At 38.8% G+C, this 20681-nt stretch overlaps 1 protein-coding gene across 2 annotated transcripts; it reads right to left on the reverse strand.

Annotated features, from left to right (window-relative positions):
* Positions 1 to 204: 204 nt before the first annotated feature.
* On the reverse strand, positions 205 to 20346 carry ccdc125 (coiled-coil domain containing 125). 2 transcript variants are annotated; one of them, XM_067600077.1, is made up of 12 exons: positions 20116 to 20346; positions 18704 to 18973; positions 16323 to 16381; positions 16152 to 16238; positions 8872 to 8949; positions 7111 to 7196; positions 6940 to 7022; positions 6589 to 6701; positions 5818 to 5922; positions 4657 to 4807; positions 4054 to 4172; positions 205 to 1637 (listed from the first exon to the last, which is right to left on the reverse strand). In XM_067600077.1, the coding sequence occupies exons 2-12, from the start codon at positions 18942 to 18944 to the stop codon at positions 1371 to 1373; spliced, it is 1389 nt and encodes a 462-aa protein (XP_067456178.1). In that variant the 5' UTR covers positions 18945 to 18973; positions 20116 to 20346; the 3' UTR covers positions 205 to 1370. The 2 variants fall into 2 exon arrangements, with proteins under 2 accessions (XP_067456178.1, XP_067456177.1); XM_067600076.1 differs by having other exon boundaries at positions 16323 to 16384.
* Between the last annotated feature and the right edge of the window lie 335 nt (positions 20347 to 20681).

Genomic DNA, 20681 nt, shown 5'->3' on the forward strand with positions numbered 1-20681 from the left:
ATAACTAGTGTCCGAAAAATAGTGGAAATACAATAATGAGCGGGTGTGGCTCAGGAGGTAGAGCGCGTCGTCCAGGCAGGTTGGGACCTTGCATGGTAGCCCCTGTACCCATTCAGTGTATGAATGTGTGTGTGAATGGGTGAATGTGACACGTAGTGTAGAAGTGCTTTGAGTTGTTGGAAGACTAGAAAAGCGCTATACAAGAACAGTCCATTTACCATTTAATATCCCATATGCTGTACTTAATAGACAGAAAACAAGTGTGTCATAGTCATTGTACAATTCCTTTTTGGTTGTTAAAGCACAAGTTATATCTCAGAATACATCATCTGGCCAGTACTGTATCATGTCATATAAAACATTAATTATCAAATTGGGCTTGTATTATGTGAATGACAATGAAGTTCAAAAAATGCCATCAGTGAATATGTTATTGTTCCTTTCTATATTAATGTTAATATAACAAAAACAGATTTGTTATTTAAGCTTCTGTATTGTTAATGCAGTAGCTACTAATTTTTGTTTTAACCCCATAAATATTCAGAGAATGTAGAATTGTTTTCTAGTAATGAGTAGTGTCTGCAGTGTTCCTTTTCAGGCTGCCATGCACTCACTGCTAATTAAGTTTCTTACTATGAACACACATTAATGATTGAAGGCAACTCAGATGAGCATATGAGCATTTTTATCGACTCAGATCTTCTTTCATCTGGTTATGTTGTCTGAACAGTCAGAGAGAGAAAATCAACCTGAAATGTAAAAGTTAGAGGTCTTCGATGGTGCTGGACTCCCGAGTACAGCTGCCTTGTTCCTAATTATTTCACTGTATAACCTTGTGTAACAGCTGACCTGATTGCTGTGCAGGAAAGCATAGGCTTACAAGGCTACTGTAAGATTGTAATGGCACATCAGAAGATTTGAATGCTTAATGAAGTTGTGCTGCTGCTGTGCCACATGTGTAAACTGCACACAGACACTCTCAGTTTGGAGACATGTGTCGATCCTGTTGTTGTGTGGTGGTCACAGCTGTTTAATAAAGTCAAAGTCTACATTAAAGTGGATGTTTCATGTCATGTGTGAGTGCTGGCAAGGCTGTGATACTGAAGGAGACGTAACTCAGCTCTGGTGGGCTCTGGCCCAATTTAACCCCTGTATCCACATCTTCATAAATCAAACTCTAATGTTTGTGTCTCACAATCAGTGCTGACTCCTGTGGCTGCGGCATATAGTATGATAGATCATGTGGGTAGATCAGGACTCTGATAGGTCTGATTGTTACATTCAGGACTGGTGGGTGTTGTGGTTAAACACAGGCTGGCCTTTGGCCTGTGATAGCTCCTGTAGTGGTTGTACTGACTGAAGCTGGGACTCTAGTCTAGTTGTTGCTGATCTTGAATGTTGGACTCTGACAGGATTAGTGGTTGAATCTTGGACTCTGCTGAATCAGATGTTTGCTGAAGTTGGCTGTGGTTCTCTGATGGCTCTTGTGGTTGCTTTGATGGGATCCTGGACTCTGATGGTTCTGGTGGCTGGTAATGTGAATCTATTTGCAACTGTCTCTGTAGCTCCTCAGCACTGTGGGCTAGCATGATGCTCACCTTCCTCTGGTGGGCCAGCGCCTCTTCCTTGTCATTCAGCTACAGCAGGAAACACACCATTAGTAACTTATATTCTCTGGAAACAAAAATCCTAAGTACAATGACTTCTTACATGATGAACTTTAGCTCCACCAACTTCACAAACAAACTTTACTGCAGTGTAGCAATGTTTAGAGTTTATGCTACAAAGTTAAGCATAAATAATATTTTAGATCATGGACAGATGTATGAAGAACAAGTTACTGAAACACATTATGTATTCAGGAAGCTTTGCCATAGGACTCAGTGTTGGTCTAAACATTTTTAGAGAAATCACTTGAAGATGAACATGAATTTGAATAATGCCAAAATAACGCTGTCTCTTAAACTTTCTCCTCCTTATGACAGCTGGCTTTTCTCCCCGTTGTAAAGTGTGGCCATTCAGAACAGAAACACTTCTGACTCTGACTCTCTACTTGAAAGAGGACCTATTCATTTTCATTTCAGCTCTAATTTTTTATTTTATGCTTTGCATGATTTACAATTCAAAAAACTCCTTATTTATCTTATACTGACCCTTTATGCTGCTCCTCAGTATACACTGTCTCTCTTAACAGGCCGTTTTAGCTCATGTCTCTTAAAGGCTCCCCTCCCGATGAACCCACTCTGTTGTTTACATATCTTTACATATCAGAGTTTTGTAACTTTACCACCAATGCAAACCAAACATTTCCTGTTTACTGCTTCAAATTAAAAGCTTTTAAATGACTAAATAACAAGAGACTTTTATTGCGAAGAATTTACAGGAAGTTAAATGTATTACTCACTGAATTAGCAGAGCTTCTTTAGCGGTGCTAAAAACTGGTCGAAACAACAGTTCGAAATAATGCAGAGTGGAATAGTACAAGCAGAAACAGCCACAGTGATGATGATGTTTGACGAAGAGCTGAAGATGACCAGCACACCTCCTACAGGTAAATAACTTATTTTACTTTGCCCTGGCGTGTGATGGAGTCATGGCTCGTCGTGAGTAACCATGGAGCGGAGCAGCGTACTCACGCGCTGTGCATGGAGCAGATGACTATATATAGGGAAATCAGTCACAAGCCGACATCAGCTCTGGCTTAAAGTAGAAAAACACATTGGAAACCGAATGTTCAGTGCAGCCTGAAGCCGGTGCTTTTTGTGCACAGGGATTACCTCTACAATGTTTACCTCATTATTTGACACATCGGCCACTTTTAACATGAACGTCCGACATTGTGACATTGTATATATGTCTGAAAATAAGGAAAAGCATAAGGGGTCCCCTTTAAGATAGTTTAAGGCCTTAACATAGAGAGGGGAGAGTTTTGGATTTATTTTCTAGTTCATGGGGATGGCACAATAACAAGAATGATACTGCAGAGGTTCAACCTCCCTAGTGAAAGACAAGTGTAGCTGAGTCAATATGTTGTTCATGTTATTTTTATTTTGAGGAATATTCTCAAAACCTGTGTGTAATATTCTCTGCCATAAAGTTCAAACTTCTGTGTATTGCCAACCTTACATTGAATGAATGAATGTATCTTCATAGTTCTGGTTGACCTGTTGTAGCAGGGGCGCTTTAATTAATGACACACAAAAGACGTGCAAATTGTGACGCAGCTGCAAATTTCCGGCAAAAGTTGGACAGCTTTTGTGCTGGTAAGATGTTTTGTGATGCTCTCTTTCCCTTGGTTAAGTTGGCACATTTAAAGTAATTTATTATGGTTTAAACTGTATGTAAATGTAATGTAAATTACTTCTGTTAAATCTGTCAGAGATTTTCTCTCATTTGCATATTTTCTGACTCGCTGCAGGGGACTGAGAGAGAGCTGCCACTGTGTGTCTGTGTACTGACTGTGCTCCACACTATTCTTATGGGTGCGTTATGGTTTTAAATTGTTATTTGTAATAGTCTTGTGTATGTTTATGGAAGGACCACATTGAATGTGTAGCCTAACAACAATAAATAAGCGTTTTATTTAATGTGTATTTTTATTTTTCTTCTGAAGAGATTATATATTTACATGCAAACTAGAGGGTGAGGCATTAAATTTTGTTTCAGTGGATATTCATTTTACTCAATTATTACTTTTGTTTTTACATTGATTGTAAACTCTGATTTCAAATACACATGTATAACCACTGTAAGGGCATACATTTTTTTTAGTGTGCACATATTTTATTTATAGCAGTAGTTTGTTTTGTTTAACACACAAAGAGGTTGGACAGCTTTTGTGCTGGGGACTGAAAGAGAGCCTGCCACTGTGTGTCTGTGCACTGACTGTACTCCATGCTACTCTTATAGAGAATAAATGTGCAGATCCTGATTCCTGGTGTGACTGGTGTTCTTCACCCTGTGAGCAACCATCCTTCAGCTGCTACACAAGGACCTCATACACTCTGAGTTGTGATGTGCAGATAACCTGCAGATGTTAGAGGAGATACTAACCAAGTCCAGCAGTCTGTAGAGAGTCTCTAAAAGATCATCAGGCATCTTCATCTCCAAACTGGAAGGCAGCAAACCCCTCAACTTCTGACTGACACTGATTAAAGGACTCCTGTTAGCACCTGGATGGAAAGGACAGATAGTTTTAATGGTTCCAATAAATCGAAATTATGAGACTTTCAGAAGGATGAAATATAGCTTCATCAAGAAATAGGGAATACTGACCACCACTGATTATACTGACCTAACACTATAGTGTTCAAAGAAATTACAGTAAATCTTGACAAGGACTCATTCCTGCCCAAGAAGCATCCCTGGCCAAAAAAACAATTCACCTGAATCCCCCTTCCTATGTGTACATTTAAGTAACAACAGCTCTGTGATCCATCTACACTGAGGACTAAAGAAAACTTTTTTAACTATTTGTTACAAAAACAGTATGCTAAAGCATTTTAGGGTTTTGCGTGTGCAATAATGTTCAAAGTTTGTGATTGAATTAATATAAAAAATGAGAGCTTTTTTAATCCTGTCTGGAAAAATTTGATCAGTCAACCTTCTAACAATTGAAAAACCATGGAATATGTACTGTACTGATGGCAGACTTGCTTTCAAGCTTGCAATGATGGGATTTTAGGATGTTGGCCTCAGCCAACAGGAGAAAGTGTTCACTTCGTTTCCTCAGCTGCTGTTCAAAGGCAATGCGAAAAGCATCCGCAACCATCAGTGCCTCCTCTCTCCTCAAGCGCTGAGCATCAAGCTGGAAATACAACCACACATACAACAACACAACAGAACCATCCAAATAATTCAAAATAACTTGTTATGCATTTCTCAGCAGCAGCTGCAGACAGCAGTCAGAGATGAGGAGCAGAGTGAGACCAGTGAAAACACCAGTCAGGGTTTTACAGCTAAAGTGGTAGGAAGAAGAGGATGAACTGGTCTAGGTTTAGTTAGTAGGATTACATTATTCTCTTTATTCAGAAATTCTGATATGCAAATTAGCCAAAGTACTCATAGTATTTTCTCCGAGTCATTAGTTCAGACCTTACAGAGAATTTTAAAGGAGAAAGAAGGCACTAAAAGTAATTGTATTGCTCATGCATTTTTGGCTGTATGGTCCAGTTTGAATTGTAATTATATACTACTAATACTTGTAGTTAGTACTGAGAGAGTGGATAAACACAGATATACCTGTACAATGTAATCAAATGCAACTGAACAGTCACCTTATTAATGTTCAGGTTTTGTTGATACTACATCAGTTGCTTGCGTGTTCCCTTAGCTATATGATTTATGATTTATTTATACTATATGACTGTATTTGAAAAGCTATTTCTGACTTTTTGGCCAAAGTCATAGGCAGATTTCTGTTCCCTGCACAACTTGTCTTTCTCTCTCCTTGTACTTGTCATACTTAGTGTTTTGTATAGCACGTTTAGCATGTTTAGTACAGTTATGTTGTTTCAGATTGCATTCCTGGTGAACAATAACTTAGTGAGACAGTTAGCAGTCACATTAAACTCCACGAAAATAAAAATGTGTTGTCAATTTTTAAGTAGTAAAAACATGCGGGTAGGAAGGTCAGTAGGTCACCAACAGTAACTGTCTCTGTGGAGAACATGAATTTGCTGTTCTGCTGCAGTAAACTGAGTGTGATGCATGAAGCTACTGCTAATACTAACTCAGCACTTACTGCATCAGTACTGACATGGTGATGAAAGAAGACAAAGATGGATTTGGCACGTGAAGAGGTTAGATGTAGTTTACCTCCTGTTGTAGCTGGACGAGCTGCTTCCTGGTGGCAGCAGCCGTCCGACTACATGGACATGCTTCAGTAACACCAAGACACCTGCAGGCCCCCAACACTGCCAGCTGGAAAACACACAGCGAGGATGAAGAGTGCCACTACATCAACACCTGAGTACAAGCTACTCATAAATTAAACATAAGTAAAAGTAAGACATATGAACTGCACTGGGTTGCACCAGCTATGTGAAAGCTGGCCATTTAGCATTGTAGCACATAAGCTCAATCAATATTGAACTATCATATCAATAAATTCGGTCTGTACTGGATTACTGTGTTGCAAAATGGCATGCAATTAACATCTGTGTAAAGCAATAATACATATGTGTTCTGAGTTTGTCACACCACAGAAAAATGTGTAATTAACCACCAAACCAAATTTGAATGATTAAAAAAATCAGTGATATGCTGCCCTCTATTTGTTTGGATAAGGTGTCCAACTCTTACACATTGAAATTTTAATAACACAGCTTCTGCATCTTTTTCAACCAGCCATGATCAAGCCTAACATTAGCTTCAGGCCCTGTCTTATAGAGTTCAAATCTAAATGCAATGGCTTTGTTATTCCAGTTTATATTATGCTTACATGTGGCATATTCCCAAATAAATTGTTGTGTAGTCAAATTACTGAAAAACAAATTACTAGCTAAAAGAATTAGTATTCATACTTGATACGACTATGAATATTTTTGCCTCCCTCTCTGTCTGTTATGTTTAATGGTGCTCTCTCACCTCCAGAACACTTGTGTCTCTCTCTGGGCTGTACTGAGGTTTGGTTCCTTGGTAAGTCCTCTGCTGCTTCACATTCAACATGGAAAAAAGCTCCAAGAACTGCTGACTGAGAGCTGCACACACACATAATTCCTGTGATCACAACTACGTTAACTCCATTTGGTGATAAATACTGTGAGATAGGGTTGAAAGCTCTAAAAAAGTTAAAAAGAGGACCATCAGTCAAGATTATTTTAAGATGCAAAACATTTGGAGAGGCTGACTGCTGGTGCCAAACTCAAACAGTGAGGGTCAGAAGCTGCATATGTACAGACTAAGCTGTTTAAAAAGAGTTTATTATTCAGCATTTACTAGAATTCTCTGCTCGGAGTTGCTGGATCTCACACTCTCTTTCCTCCAGGTTGTCAGTCAGAGTCTTGTTCTCGCTCAAAATTCTGGTTCCAACGACAACAACAACAATAAAGTTATGAAACAATCCAGTGAAAATACCACAGACATGACTATATGTGGAGTAAATCTGACCTGCTGTATTTCTGCTCCCAGGACTGCTCAGACTTCTTCATCTGTACCTGGTTGAAGCTAAGCTCCCACTGCAAGCTGTTCACCTCCTGGAGGGATGGAAGTGGCAGATCATGATTAGCACATTTCAATTAGTTTCACAGGTTTATAATCCAATCGTCATATAAACAAACCCTAACACACAACTAAGCTTGTTCTTCCAACATGGCATAGTCTGAATTAACCAGACTATGGAGTGATCCTTCACATTCAGAAAACAGTTGAAGAATACTTTTTAATTGAATAAAGTAATCTTGAATCACTGAAGAGTTTAGCAATCGGTCTTGCTTAAATAAATTAACTATAATTCATCAAAGTGAGTCAATTTTGATTGAAACTAATTGATTGTTTCAATCCAGGTGTATTGTATATGGGGCAGCTGTGGCTCAGGAGGTAGAGCGGGTCGTCCACTAATCGGAAGATCTGTGGTTCGATTCCCAGCTCGTCCAGTCCACACGTCGATGTGTCCTTGGACAAGACACTTAACCCTGAATTGCTCCTGATGGCTGTGCCATCAGTGTGTGGATGTGTATGAATGATTAGATTTCCACTGATGGGCAGGTTAGGACCTTGCATGGTAGCTCCTGTACCATTCAGTGTGTGAATGGGTGAATGTGATTTGTAGTGTAGAAACTTTGAGTGGTCAGAAGACTAGAAAGGCGCTATAGAAGTACAGACCATTTACCATTTATATACCTATCATGTAAGTATATTTCATAAGATTTACTGTTTAATGACAAATTGCCATCAAAATGTTATAATTAACAGGTTGTCTGGTTTAATTAGTAAAATAACAAACTTTTATACAACTTCTAGTTGCATCTGTTTCTTTATATACATGTTATTGTACTATTTTTTACTCTTGTGGAAATTAAATTGTGATAATTACACCAACAAATATATGTTCATGAGTTGTCAGTAATTTAATGCTCTCAACTGAAAATAAGGTAATGTTGATCTTAGCTTATATAAGCTTCATTTTTGCATGTTGGAGCATTAGGATTTGTTGCATTCACCACAGTTTTAGATAAACTATACAGTATAATGCTCTTTTTATTTGTGTGTGCCACACCCAAGCCCAACACCCATATCTGATATCAAGTCATACCACTTCTTTTATTTGTGTGTCTGAATGCTTTTGAGTATGAAATGTATGCACTATATAGCACTCTCAAAAATCACTGCTTTCTGGTAACAATCCCACAATGCAAAGTTTCATACTTTATACGTGTGAAAATTATTCATAAGCATAATTTACTGTTCACTTTAGAGTACTTATTAAGTAGGGAATAGTGAAACAAGGGAGTAAAAAAGGGAGGGATTAAATCACCTGTTAAGAACAGAAAAATCCCGGTTTATGTCAAATCACCAACAATCAAATCAAGCTACGTTTACGTTTAAATATACATAAATTCTTCATTCATCATTCTTGACCCAATTATTTTTGGACCATTCTCATATAATTGATGAATTTTCTGTCTGCAATGCACCTCTCACCAGTTCTCATCCAGTCAGAATGTAAGTGTAAACAGAGAAATGTCTCTTTAAACCACCTGTTCCTGTGGCATTACAGTTGTGTGTCCTTTTGTCTTTGATAAATAGAAGAAGAGCAGTTAGTTCCTGACTGTTGAGCAGAAACCTGCTGTACAATGTAAATGTAAACAGACCAAGCCCTTGTTTGAGCAGCCTGCGCTTTATGAGCAACAGACCAAAAAACAAAGTTACCTTCTCCAGAGCTTTGGCTGTCTTCTCACTCTTCTGCAGCAGACTTTTAGTGTGACTTGTGGCTTTGTCAAGGATGGCCTGTATGAATTACAAGATTGGTTTTCAGTAATCAATTCAACAAAGCCAAGGCTCTGCAGGTTTTTATTTCAATTCATCACTAACAGAAACTAGTTACTCACTTCTCTCTGACTGAAGGCAACAAAAACAAAGCTGTTTCAGCATAAGGAATGGTCTTCATGATCAATCTTACTTTATCATTGTTACAGTATAATGTTCATATAAGAAGTCAGACTTACACAAGTGTGATATGGAAACTTGAAGCCTCCAGTGCACATACACAACTTCACAGTGAAGTAGGAGACATCTTATGTCTGCTAGGAAACATTTTGAAATGATAAATATTTACATATTCATAGATTCTGTTTTTTTTTTTTAGTTAAACCCACAACATGTCATTTCTGGCACTAGGGGTCTCTCAATCAAAACAATAACAAAAGACAGAGTTTGATGATGTTGTGAAACGTGGGATAATGGGAGTTGTTGTCTTCATTGTTAAATAACCAGCTTCTCTGGGTTACGATTACCCAGAGTTAGGTCTCCTCCTCTCCAAAACAAACGTACATGGGGATTAAAACCAGTAAAAACACTGAATAAAGCAGTTTCATGTTAAAAATCAGTGTTTTGTCTGACACTGTTTGGCGGATACAGGACATAAGAGGGGGCTGCAAGCCGAGCTGCTGCTAACGTTTGCGCAGCTGGTTTCTCTGACAATTTAAAATTGAGGATAAACATGTTCAGCAGGTTCTAACAGGGAGCCAAATTATTTGCAGAGGTCCCCTCCTCTCTAAAACAAACGTACCCAGGGAGTAAAACTGGTAAAAACACTAAATAAAGCAGTTTCATATAAAAAATCAGTGTTTCTCCGATGCTGTTGGGCGGACAGAGGACGTCTGGAAGGGCTCTGTGTGAGCCAAGCTGCTGCTAACATTTGCTCATCTTGTTTCTCTGATAACTTAAGATCCATTCATCCCATCAAAAGATATGGTTAAAAACAACCAAGATCTAGAAAGTTTATTGTAAAAATGTGGCTTAAAACTGAATAAAAGTCAACTTATGAGTCAATTTATGAATTTATGTTTGTGGGGAATAACCAAAACGCTGACGTATTAACTTGTATGTGTATACTTTTTGGTAGATGGCATTGTGGCAGACATGCCAACACATGCATCTTGTGCATGTTTACTCTTTGGTAGAGGGGGTATGATGCCATTGACAGGTGACCAAATGAGAGGGACCATTACCTTTATTAAAATTGCAGATTTCTCTGGGTTTGAAAATTGTTGGAAACATTTGGGATAATGAAAGTACACAACTCAACATAACATGTAACATAGGTCTAGTTGTTTTTAGACATTTTAATGCAAAATAGTTACATATCATAGCTTTAAGGAGAGGGAGAAGTAATTTTAATAATTTTTAATGATGAATTAATTTTTAATGGTCATTTCAATTTTTTGTTGTGGAAAAACCACATCAGACATAACTTATTATTTTCAAAGCAGAGTATTTTTATATGTCTTAAAACATGTCTGGAGGGGATATTTAATAGGTAAGTCCTATAATTTTGTTAATATCAACAAAATCAATTAAAAGATCCAAACCGACAATGATTTGATCTTCTAACAAGTATTGTGTGTATCAAACCCTGATATATCTTATTCCTCTGTGCCATATAGCTACATTGTTGTCCAAAAACTTTTAAAAACACATCAGTGAGCCACACCGCTGCACACGGTGACATGTTCCTTCATAACCATGAACACACACACCAGTGTTTCCCCTATAATAGCACAGCACATAATAGCACAGCCTCTGTGCAGCGCTGTTCCGAAACTTGAGTTAATCTCTGTGTTGTTGCCTGGGAAACTCTTGGTAGCGTAGCTCCTTTTAAGGAATAGGGCAGTACATAAAATGGGCGTAGCAGGTGAGTGAGTGGTTGAGTGAGAGCAGAAAAGTGACAGTGAATGCTAGCAGAGCAGAGGAAAAGGTTAGCAGTAAGTTGTCAGTCTGGCAGTAAATGTACAGCACAGGCTACAGTGTGTCAGTTAAAAAATGCTGCAGCTTGTCAAGACCATGAAAAGTCACGTCTTTTGTTTCCCCAATTGCTGGAAAAGTGAAGGGTGTTAGCCCCGAAGTTAGCAACAGTGGGTTAACCTAACCTGAAGACGCTAAACAGAGAAATAGAGAACAGAGAGTCTCCCGCAACCTCTTGCTCAGACCCCCCAATCTCACACACACCATCCTACTCACTAGAACAAATGTGGATTACTCCGCCACTTGTGATAGTCCCCAACAAATGCACTGTTTCCTCCTGTTTGAGTAATGTTTGTTAAAAACTACAATGACCATCTGTTTTAGGAAATTAGTGAGTCTTTTTTAAAAATCAAAACTTTATTTTGTGAGCTATTTTAAACATGTATGAGAGCCACAGACAGTGGGTTGTCGGACTGTATTGAGAGACATATGGACACAGTGTTGGTTTTGGTCCTCTCATGGGATTTGTTGAATATAAGAAAAATATCAAATATCACCAAACTTACCCTTTAAGTCAGGAGACCTTCCATGAAAAGGGGTCAAAGGTCATCAATTTGTTTTGTTTTTTTAAACTCAGGTCTTTCATTCATGGTTTTGACCATCATTTATATCATGAGCTTCATTATTAGGTATTTCACTGAGCAGTATTTTGGGGATTTTTTACCTTCAACGTTTGACAGTAGAAACAGACAGGAGATACGGGGAGAGATTGATTGAGATGACATGACAAACATGGCAATTTTAAAAGGTAAAAACTTCAGCAAGACTGAAGTTTTGAGTAACTTGGAGGGACACAAGTGACATTGCTTCATTTTAAATTCACAATATGTAATTTCTGCTGCTAGGAGTCTCTCAATGAAAAAATTAACAAAAGACGAAGTTTGATGACGTGAAGTAGAGTGGGATCATAGTGTGGGATTGTTAAACAATCAGCTTCTCTGGGTTAGGATTACTTCAGTGTTCATCATTCAGGATGTTTTTACCAGGAGCCAAATTATCTGCAGAGGTCTCCTCCTCTCCAGAACAAACAGATGTGATTAAAGTGATTAAAACGAGTAAAAACACTGAATACAGCAGTTTCAAATTAAAAATAAGTGTTTCTCCAACAATGTTCGGCGGACACAGGATATAAGGAGGGGCTGTTAACTGAGCTGCTGTTAATGTTTGCTTGGCTAATTCGGCACCTATTTTGTAGGTAAATGTGGACTTATTTCAGTAAAAATGTAACTTAAATTGAAGCTGCAAGCAGCGATGGTTGGGCCCTCTCACCTTTGCACACATGGGGGTGTGCCACAGTTGAAGGGCTTTTATTGTGGGCATGCAGATGTGTTCAGGGCCGGGCTCTTATTGGACATTGCAAGAACAAGCTAAATATCACTTCCTGTGTGCACTACATGGCATTAAACAACGTCGACTAATTATACATCATGTTGCTGTATACCAGTGTAGACCATACCTTGTAAATTTCACATGAATATTTGTCACATAAGGCTGCTTTCTTGTTGCCAGTAGGCGGTGCTATACAAGAGGGTCATTAATGCAGGAACATATTTAGTGGAGGTCTATGCATTTTCATGAATATCAGATGTTGCATGAAGAAGTTAAATATCACTTCCTATGTCCACAATGTGGTACTAGAGAAAACCCACTAATTATATATCACGTTGCTGTGCATCATGTGTAGACCACAGCATCTAAATTCCATGTAAATCAGATGATGTTTGTCATACAGGGCTGACTACCTGTTGTCAGTAGGTGGCGCCATGACTATGACTCAATATTGACATTTTGGTGCAGGTATGACAATGTACATTCAAGTTGCAACAACTTCCTGCTTCATGGAGAAATATCAAAGTTCACTGCATCGCCAGGCTTGTGAGTTTTCGAGCAGCCCTAGCCCCTCAAACACAGCTTCCTGTTTTATGGCAAATAAAGCGTCGCCATGGCAACAGCTTCTGATGAACAGTCAAAAGCTTCACCATTTAGCATCATCAACGTCTTACAACTTAGCTGACCAAATTTTAGGTGGATCTGTTTAACCTGCTAGGAGTAGTTAGTGAAACTCTGGGGCCTATAACTTCCTGTTGCCAGTAGGTGGCACTGTGATTATGATTCAATATTGGCCTGTACATGTCGTCAGACCGGGACTCTTATCAAGCATGTGGAATTTGGGGACTCTTATCAAGCATGTGGAATTTGGGGAAGATCTGACGATGTGGAGTCGAGTTACAGTTTGTATTTTCATGTCGAAACATCGAAATTCGCCGCGTTGCCAAGGTAACAGTGTTCCATGAAAACTCACAAGAATCACAATATAGCATCAACAAGGTCTTAAGGCTTTTCTGACAAAATTTGTGGTTGATCTGGTCAACCTCCAAGTCAGAGCTGGTAAAAGTACAGAAACTGTAACTTCCCGTTGTCAGTAGGTAGTGCTATGACTATGACCCAATATTCACATGTAGATGTATTCAGGCCAAGACTCCTATCAAGCATGAGAAATTTGGGGCAGATTGGACAACTTATATTCAAGTTACAAAAACTTCCTGTTTCATGGCAAAACATTGAAACTGAGTTTCAGTGTTTCAGAAGTGGTATGACTTGATATCAGATATGGGTGTTGGGCTTGGGTGTGGCAAAATGACTCGAATTTTTTCGCCAGAAAGGAAGTCAGCCATTTTGGATTTTGTGCATAAATTTTTATTTTACAAACACATATTTTAGGATGTGCAAAAACTAATGAAAATTTGCCAGTATTTTTGTAGTAGTAAGTATTTCAATTTCATATCACAAATGGGCTTGGGCATGACACATTTGCTCTATAGCACCCCCTAATTACATCCATCAGAACTGGCGTGACTTGACAAATCATATGGGTCTTGGGCTGAGACGTGGCAACATGGGTCGAAAGTGCCTCCAACAATATTTCAAACTCAAGGGCCCCACCTTTAAATTTGACATAGATTAACAAAATTGGGTAGGCACATGTATCATGTCCAGAAGCACAAAAAAGCCTCTTGGAATAATTCCCTAAGTCCAACAGGCAGTCAGCCACTTTGAACTAACTTTGCAATTTTTGTCATTCGCAAGTGTTGTATTTTAAGAAACTCCTCCTAGAGATTTGACCCGACCGACCTCAAATTTCATGTCATCTTGAAACATGTGTGATGAAAAGTTATCAAAATCCTGACGCCCTTGACACAGCATTCTGGTAAATTTGCATGTTTCGCCATGAAACAGGAAGTTGTTGTAACTCCACTTTACATTGTCCAATCTGCTCCAGATTTCTCATACTTGATAAGAGTCCCGGCCTGAACACATCTACATGTCAATATTGACTGATACTCATAGCACCACCTACAGAAAACAGGAAGTCAACCTTATATGACAAACATCATCTGATTCCAGAGTTGAACCAAAGCACGCCCGACCTGCCTCCAAGTGGGTAGCCATGATGTCTCGCCAACAACAAAACTTATTTTACTGTTTCCTGATCACTTTCAGCCACATCAGAGCCGTATTAAGTTACTGCAGATGAAAACATTTCCTGATGCTGCTGCTGCATGTTAAAAGCTTTTAAATAACAAAATACCGGGGGACTCTTTTTGTGAAGAATTTATGGGAAATGAAATTTGTCTATCCAACGTTTTACAACTTCGACTTTGACCATTAGTTACAGCCATGATGTATATGACCCGCTGCTTTTTGACTCAAGATGAGTATGTCATCAGTTAAATAGCACATCTTCAAAAGGGTAGCCCTGTTGTAATGGAGATGGAAATCTCTGTGCTGGGTTAACACGCCAAATCAAACCCAGTCAAGCCAACCCAGCACATGTATGGAAAAGGCCTAATAATATACATTTAGTGCGTGTTTTCTAGCACCACGTAGTGGACAAAGGGAATGATAGTTATCTCCTACATGCAATGTCCAATGTTCAGGAAAATGTATAGCCGTGTCTGTTGCCCTCTAGTAAATGCTGCATCATGTTGCTCCACAATAACAGCACTTTGACTTTGGCACATCCCGACATGCATGAAGGTGTGAGGGCCCAATCATCGCTGCTTGCAGCTTCAATGTTACATTGTTGTTATTTTCAATGAAGGTTGGTGTCAACATTACTCTCCTCTTTGAAAAGCGCCAGCAAGGGGCTGGAACCGCAGCCGCAGGAGTACATATGTAGTGATGGCAAAGGCACTGGAGTAGCGTCTGCAACACTGTCTGAGACAGTGAGGGTGAGACTGGACAGAGAGGCAGAGAGAGCTGCTACACAGGCACGGCTCCCGCAGCAGTAGCACAGGAGCAATGAGACACAGATATATCCTCTCGGGGGATTAGAGCTTTAACACTGACTTTGACCATAGACAGATGCTTCAGCTGGGTTTGAAATAACTCCTTGAGTGCTACCATTGACCTAAAAAGGCTCCATTCACCAGTAACAGGTAATACTATGACACCGGCGTCTATCAGCCCGGCTCCGCTGGCCGGGAGAGAGCGTAAACAAACGGAGGGAGAGGGGTGCGCTAACAGCTTACCTAAGGCTAACTCCTCATTGCCTATCTCTACCTGACATTTGCTCAGCTTGTTTTTCTGATAAATTAGCTTGTTTTTCTGATAACTGAAGATCCAGATATCTGATGACTAAAATCCTTTATTCAAACTGAATAAAAGTCAATTCATGACTCTTGCGGACAACCGCAACACCAACGTATTATCATGCATGCTTATATTCTTTGGTAGACACCATTGTGGCAAACAGCCACAACGCCAACACATGCATCCTGTGCACATATACTCTTTGGTAGAGGGGGTATGACGCCGTTGACAGGTGACCAAATGAAACAGATCATTACCTTCATTAAAATTACTGATTTCTCTGGGTTTGAAAATCGTTGGAAACATTTGGGATGATGTAAGTACACAACTCAACATAATATATAACATAGGTCTGGTCATTTTAAGACATTTTAATGCAGAATAGTAACATATTACAGCTTTAAGAGGTCTTAAGAGAAAAAAAGTTGAGAAGGAATCACCATCTGAACACTTGGCAACAAGTTTGCACTGAGCAGTATTCTTGATGGATACTTATTGCATCTGCTTTCCTGGCCCTTTTGTGATTCCAACTGCACCACAGAACAGTGAGGTGTAAAATGCAGTAGTTTCAGTGTGTGTGTGTGTTGCTCTACCTTCCCCTGTAAGATCTTCAGAGCTTCATATTTGCCTTCTAGGTAACGATGTGCCACCTCCAGCTCACAGCATAATACATCGATCACCTGTCAGCAAAGCAGAACATAAACTTCAGTATGTTTGCCAGGAGCCAAGAAGACAAAGTTTTGTCAACATTTTTTCTTTCCTACCTCACTTGCTTCCTGTAGTCTGTCTTTCAGCTCGTCTTTGGACATGTTGACCAGGGAGCCTGCTGAGTCACAAAAGGTGAACTTGTGCATTAGAGGTCATGGTAAGTGTGTGTGTTGTTGTAGTTTTGTGTTTGGAAGAACCAGTTGGAGCTTTATACATTCAGAGCAAGGACACAAAGTGACATCTTCAATATGGAATCAAATAATGGTCATACATATTTTGAGCTTGTGAAATGGTTTGTGAATGTGTAATAAAGTTTTGCAGCTGTAGAAATATTTTTCGCATGTATGAAAAAGTTTTGTGCCTTTCCTTTTAGCTCTCCTTTAAGCTCTGGTTTTGTTTCCATCAAAATTTGGGAAAAATATCTGACTCTGCTAAATGCTCCACTATGTTCACCAGCTAACTGTGTGTGTTCACTGTCTGGTGCTAAGCAGGTAGTGTACAGTGGGTTTATCAGAAAACTGCTGCTGCTGATGGAAACCAGGCTGACCAGAGCGCTGGGAATGAACCAAAAAGTAAATGTGCTGTAAAACCAAAACTATGAGCTAAAAGTGACTAACAAGCTCTGTGCTACTGCATGTGTGATACTTCTCAGTGATTTTGCATTATGGAGACTGACTATTAATAATGACAAAACACAGATTATACATTTTAGAAAGCAACGTGAATGGCAAAGCAACCATATATTTAAATTTGGATCAAAGGCTCTAAAGTACACTAGTTCTTATACATATCTTGGTTTGGTTTTTAATGGAAATATGTGCTTTACAGAGGGAATTAAAGTACTGGCAGAATCGGCAGGAAGAGCACTAGGGTCTGTAATGAATAAATTGAAATTGTGTCCTGAACTTAGTTTTTCAACTTTCACTAAACTTTATGACTCAATGGTCGGCTCAATTTTTTTATGCTGCAGGTGTGTGGGGTTTTAAAGATGCCCCCGACAGTAATGCCATCCAGAATCGAGCCATGAGGTGTTTTCTTTGGGTGCATAAATTGTCAGCTAAGTGAGCTGTTGAAGGTGACATGGGATGGGAGTCATGTCTTCAAAGCAGAGAGCTGAAATGGTTGTGGAACCGCCTTATTCAGTTGCCAGAGGAAAGACTTACCAAAAAGATCTTTTACTGGGATTGAGCACACAATTATCCTTGGTCCAGAGAGGTTGCTGCAATATTTTCACTTTCTGATTTGAATTTTATTTTCTGGAATAACTTGCAGTGTAATATAAATACAGTTAAACAAAAATTATTAAAGATTTATAAGGAACAATGGAAGGAAGACATTTGTAAGAAGCCAAAGCTTAGAAAATACAGTCAAATCAAAAACGATTATTACACAGAGCCATATATAAAGCTAAACTTACAGAGAAGGCAAAGGTCCTTGTGTGCTCAGTTAAGAACTGGTACTTTACCACTGGCGATTGAGGTACACAGATATAAAGGTATTCCCGAAGAGGAACGTTTATGTATTTTTTGTGATCTCGGTGTTGTTGTGGATGAATTTCATTTTGTATTTCATTGCCCTTTGACTTAAGTAATTGTTTATTTGAAAAACGAGAAGAATTGAAAAACGCTGATTTGTTTTGGTTATGTGTTAAGTTGGCTTTTTAATATGGAAATTTTTATTTTAGCGAGATCTATAGGAGATGCTTGGCAGCTAAGACAGAGAATATTGTATCCATCATAACGGGACATTTCTTCCATGTAAATTAAATGTTCTGAAATGCTTTATTTCTGAATCTGTGGAACTGTACATTGTGATATGTCATGTGGCCATCTTGGTTATTTTTGTCTAGTGTCTGTCTTGTAAGCCCATATGGGCTGGGCACCAGAAAGGTGCAGGACACTTAAATAAACAATTCAATCAATCAATCAATCAATCAATGAGCAGTCCCTTTCACATTTTACACAGTCAGTTGAACCAACATGCAGCGTGAGGATTGGAGTTAGAAGACTTATAATTACATTCATTAAAAAATTTAGTATCTTATCAGAAAAACCTCCTTATAGAGTCCTATGGAACATATTTCTTAAAATGTCTTTGGAATTACATAAAATTCATTAAAAAGCTTTTAGATGATCAATGAATTAAAAGATCAACAGTATAGAAACGGCAGTGCTCCTAACAACCTGTTTCTCCTCACTACCCATACTTTCATATTCACCAATTTATCAAAATTTAATGCTTTTTTCCTAATGGAACCAAAGAACAATTATTTACTGGTTGAAGACAGAATACATGATTTCCCTTGATTTCCTTTTTTGTATTTATGTGAAATGATGTCTGCTATTTTAGTGGAAGGTATAGTCACAGGATTTGATGGTATCTTGCCTCATCATTGTTTAGCTCCGTTATTAAAGGGTCAGTTCACAGACATTCTTACTGGTGCATTGCAGCTTCCAGTTGGTTCTTTGCTGCCTCTCTGCAATCTTCAGTCTGGGGATCCAAGCAGCCTCCTCTCCCTGGCTGCTGCGCCTAAGCAGCTCTGCTCCAGGCAGCAAGGTTCCTGTCACCCCGGTGGAGCTTTGGCTCTTCTTCCTGGTGGAGCTGGGTGCTGCTCTGACTCCCATCCCGTCACCCAGGTCTCCATCCACCATGTCATCATCCAGGCTGCTAGCCTCCATGACCTCCTGCTTCTGCACCAGGCCAAACCCTGCATTACATTTATCACAGTATGGATCTGCTAAACATGCCAACCATATATGAATTAATTCAAAGTTGTCAGTTTAACCGAAACACATGTACCTCTAGTGTTATTGTATGTTGTGAGACAATATAAATGTATCAACTGTCAGTGATTTAGAACATAAAGATACCATCTATATCCACGTACCTATCCCATAAATATCTCTGGCTTTATAAGGTTGTTGTGGGCAGGACTGCTGTATGGTTAAACTGGATTTGTGTATGATTTTTGCATCAATATGATGAAATACGTTGATTTGTCAGGTATTTAATTATCTGGATTAACCAATTCCTGTCTTGATTTTATCTATAAACAGTGTCTTTATGGCCTAGGACACTGTGGGGATCAGATCATTACTCACTACCTACAACAACTAAATTATCCCTGTGGTCCAGGTTACTGCTACCAACTTGGCTGTCATTTCTTCACACTCTGTTAGTCAGAGCATGTGAATTTACATGTGAAATGTTCTTCTGCAAACTGTTGTTTCGAAATGCTGACAGTGTTCATAGATTACTTATCATGACATTGTACAACTGAGTTTTCTGCCCCATTACTGAGTTTGCATCCTAAAACAGTAATCATTTATAACATATTACAGCTACATTATACACAGTTTTATTACTGTATTTCCAATTGGCCATTGCTTTAGATTTAAAACCTTTAAAAACATTGTTCATAGGCCAGACTAACAGAAAAGCAGTCTATTTCAATCCCTCATCACAGAATACATATTATACTCTACATTATGAGGACTGAAAAGACGGAGTTTTCCTTCTCAGTTTGCTTTATTTGATGTTTTACACATGTAAGGAGTTTTATGTGATGTAAAGCATAACAATGGAACATAGTTCATTGCATTGAATATTAATTTGATACGATAGCCTATTGAAACTTCTTAGTCATGGTGTTGATTTCAACCACAACATCCGATGTTCCAGTACTCACTGTCCATGCCCAGACATCAGCACTGCTGTCTGATACACTTGTAGAAAGACTTCAAACTCAACTCTTCAATATATATGTCAGATATAGCACGTGGGTTATAACATACGGCGGATTTACCTTTGAGGTTAACTGTTTTATTTTAAAGAATTACTTCGTCTTACCTGCAACTTTGAAGCGATAACCTTTATGATATGATAACCTTTCCTTCGATCAGTACAGCCTCCACCGACACGCAGAAACAGAAAGAACGGAAGTTTAGTAATCTGTTAAGTGTTACCTACTAAGTTAGAGCTAGGAATTCACCACATTTATCACTACAAACTCGGCTAGGTGCCTCCAAGCTGCACGCGATATACACACTAAGTTACTTCCGCCCATAAAGTTAAAAAGAAATCCACCTTGAGACGAGCACAAACAAAGCGTCACGCCCCAAAACTCATCTACTCCCAAATAACTCAGTAAGAATTTTTATATTACTTCATTTTCCTTATAAAAGAGGATTGGCAAATTAAAAACCTTCCCTTGCTCGTTGTTAACAAATACATTTAGCCTACAAAAAACACACAAAAAAACATTTCTTAAACTTTTTAAAAATATAATCCTTATTGGTGATTGTGTGTATGCATTGATGTTACAAAAACAACCAAGTAAAAATGAAAAGTGTTTAAGGAAGAATCATTTCTTGGATTTAAGTTGAAAGCAGTTTAGTGAGTTGTGGCTGCAAGCA

The sequence above is a fragment of the Thunnus thynnus genome, chromosome 2, assembly GCF_963924715.1.
Source record: "Thunnus thynnus chromosome 2, fThuThy2.1, whole genome shotgun sequence".
In the NCBI taxonomy this organism is placed as follows: Eukaryota; Metazoa; Chordata; class Actinopteri; order Scombriformes; family Scombridae; genus Thunnus; species Thunnus thynnus.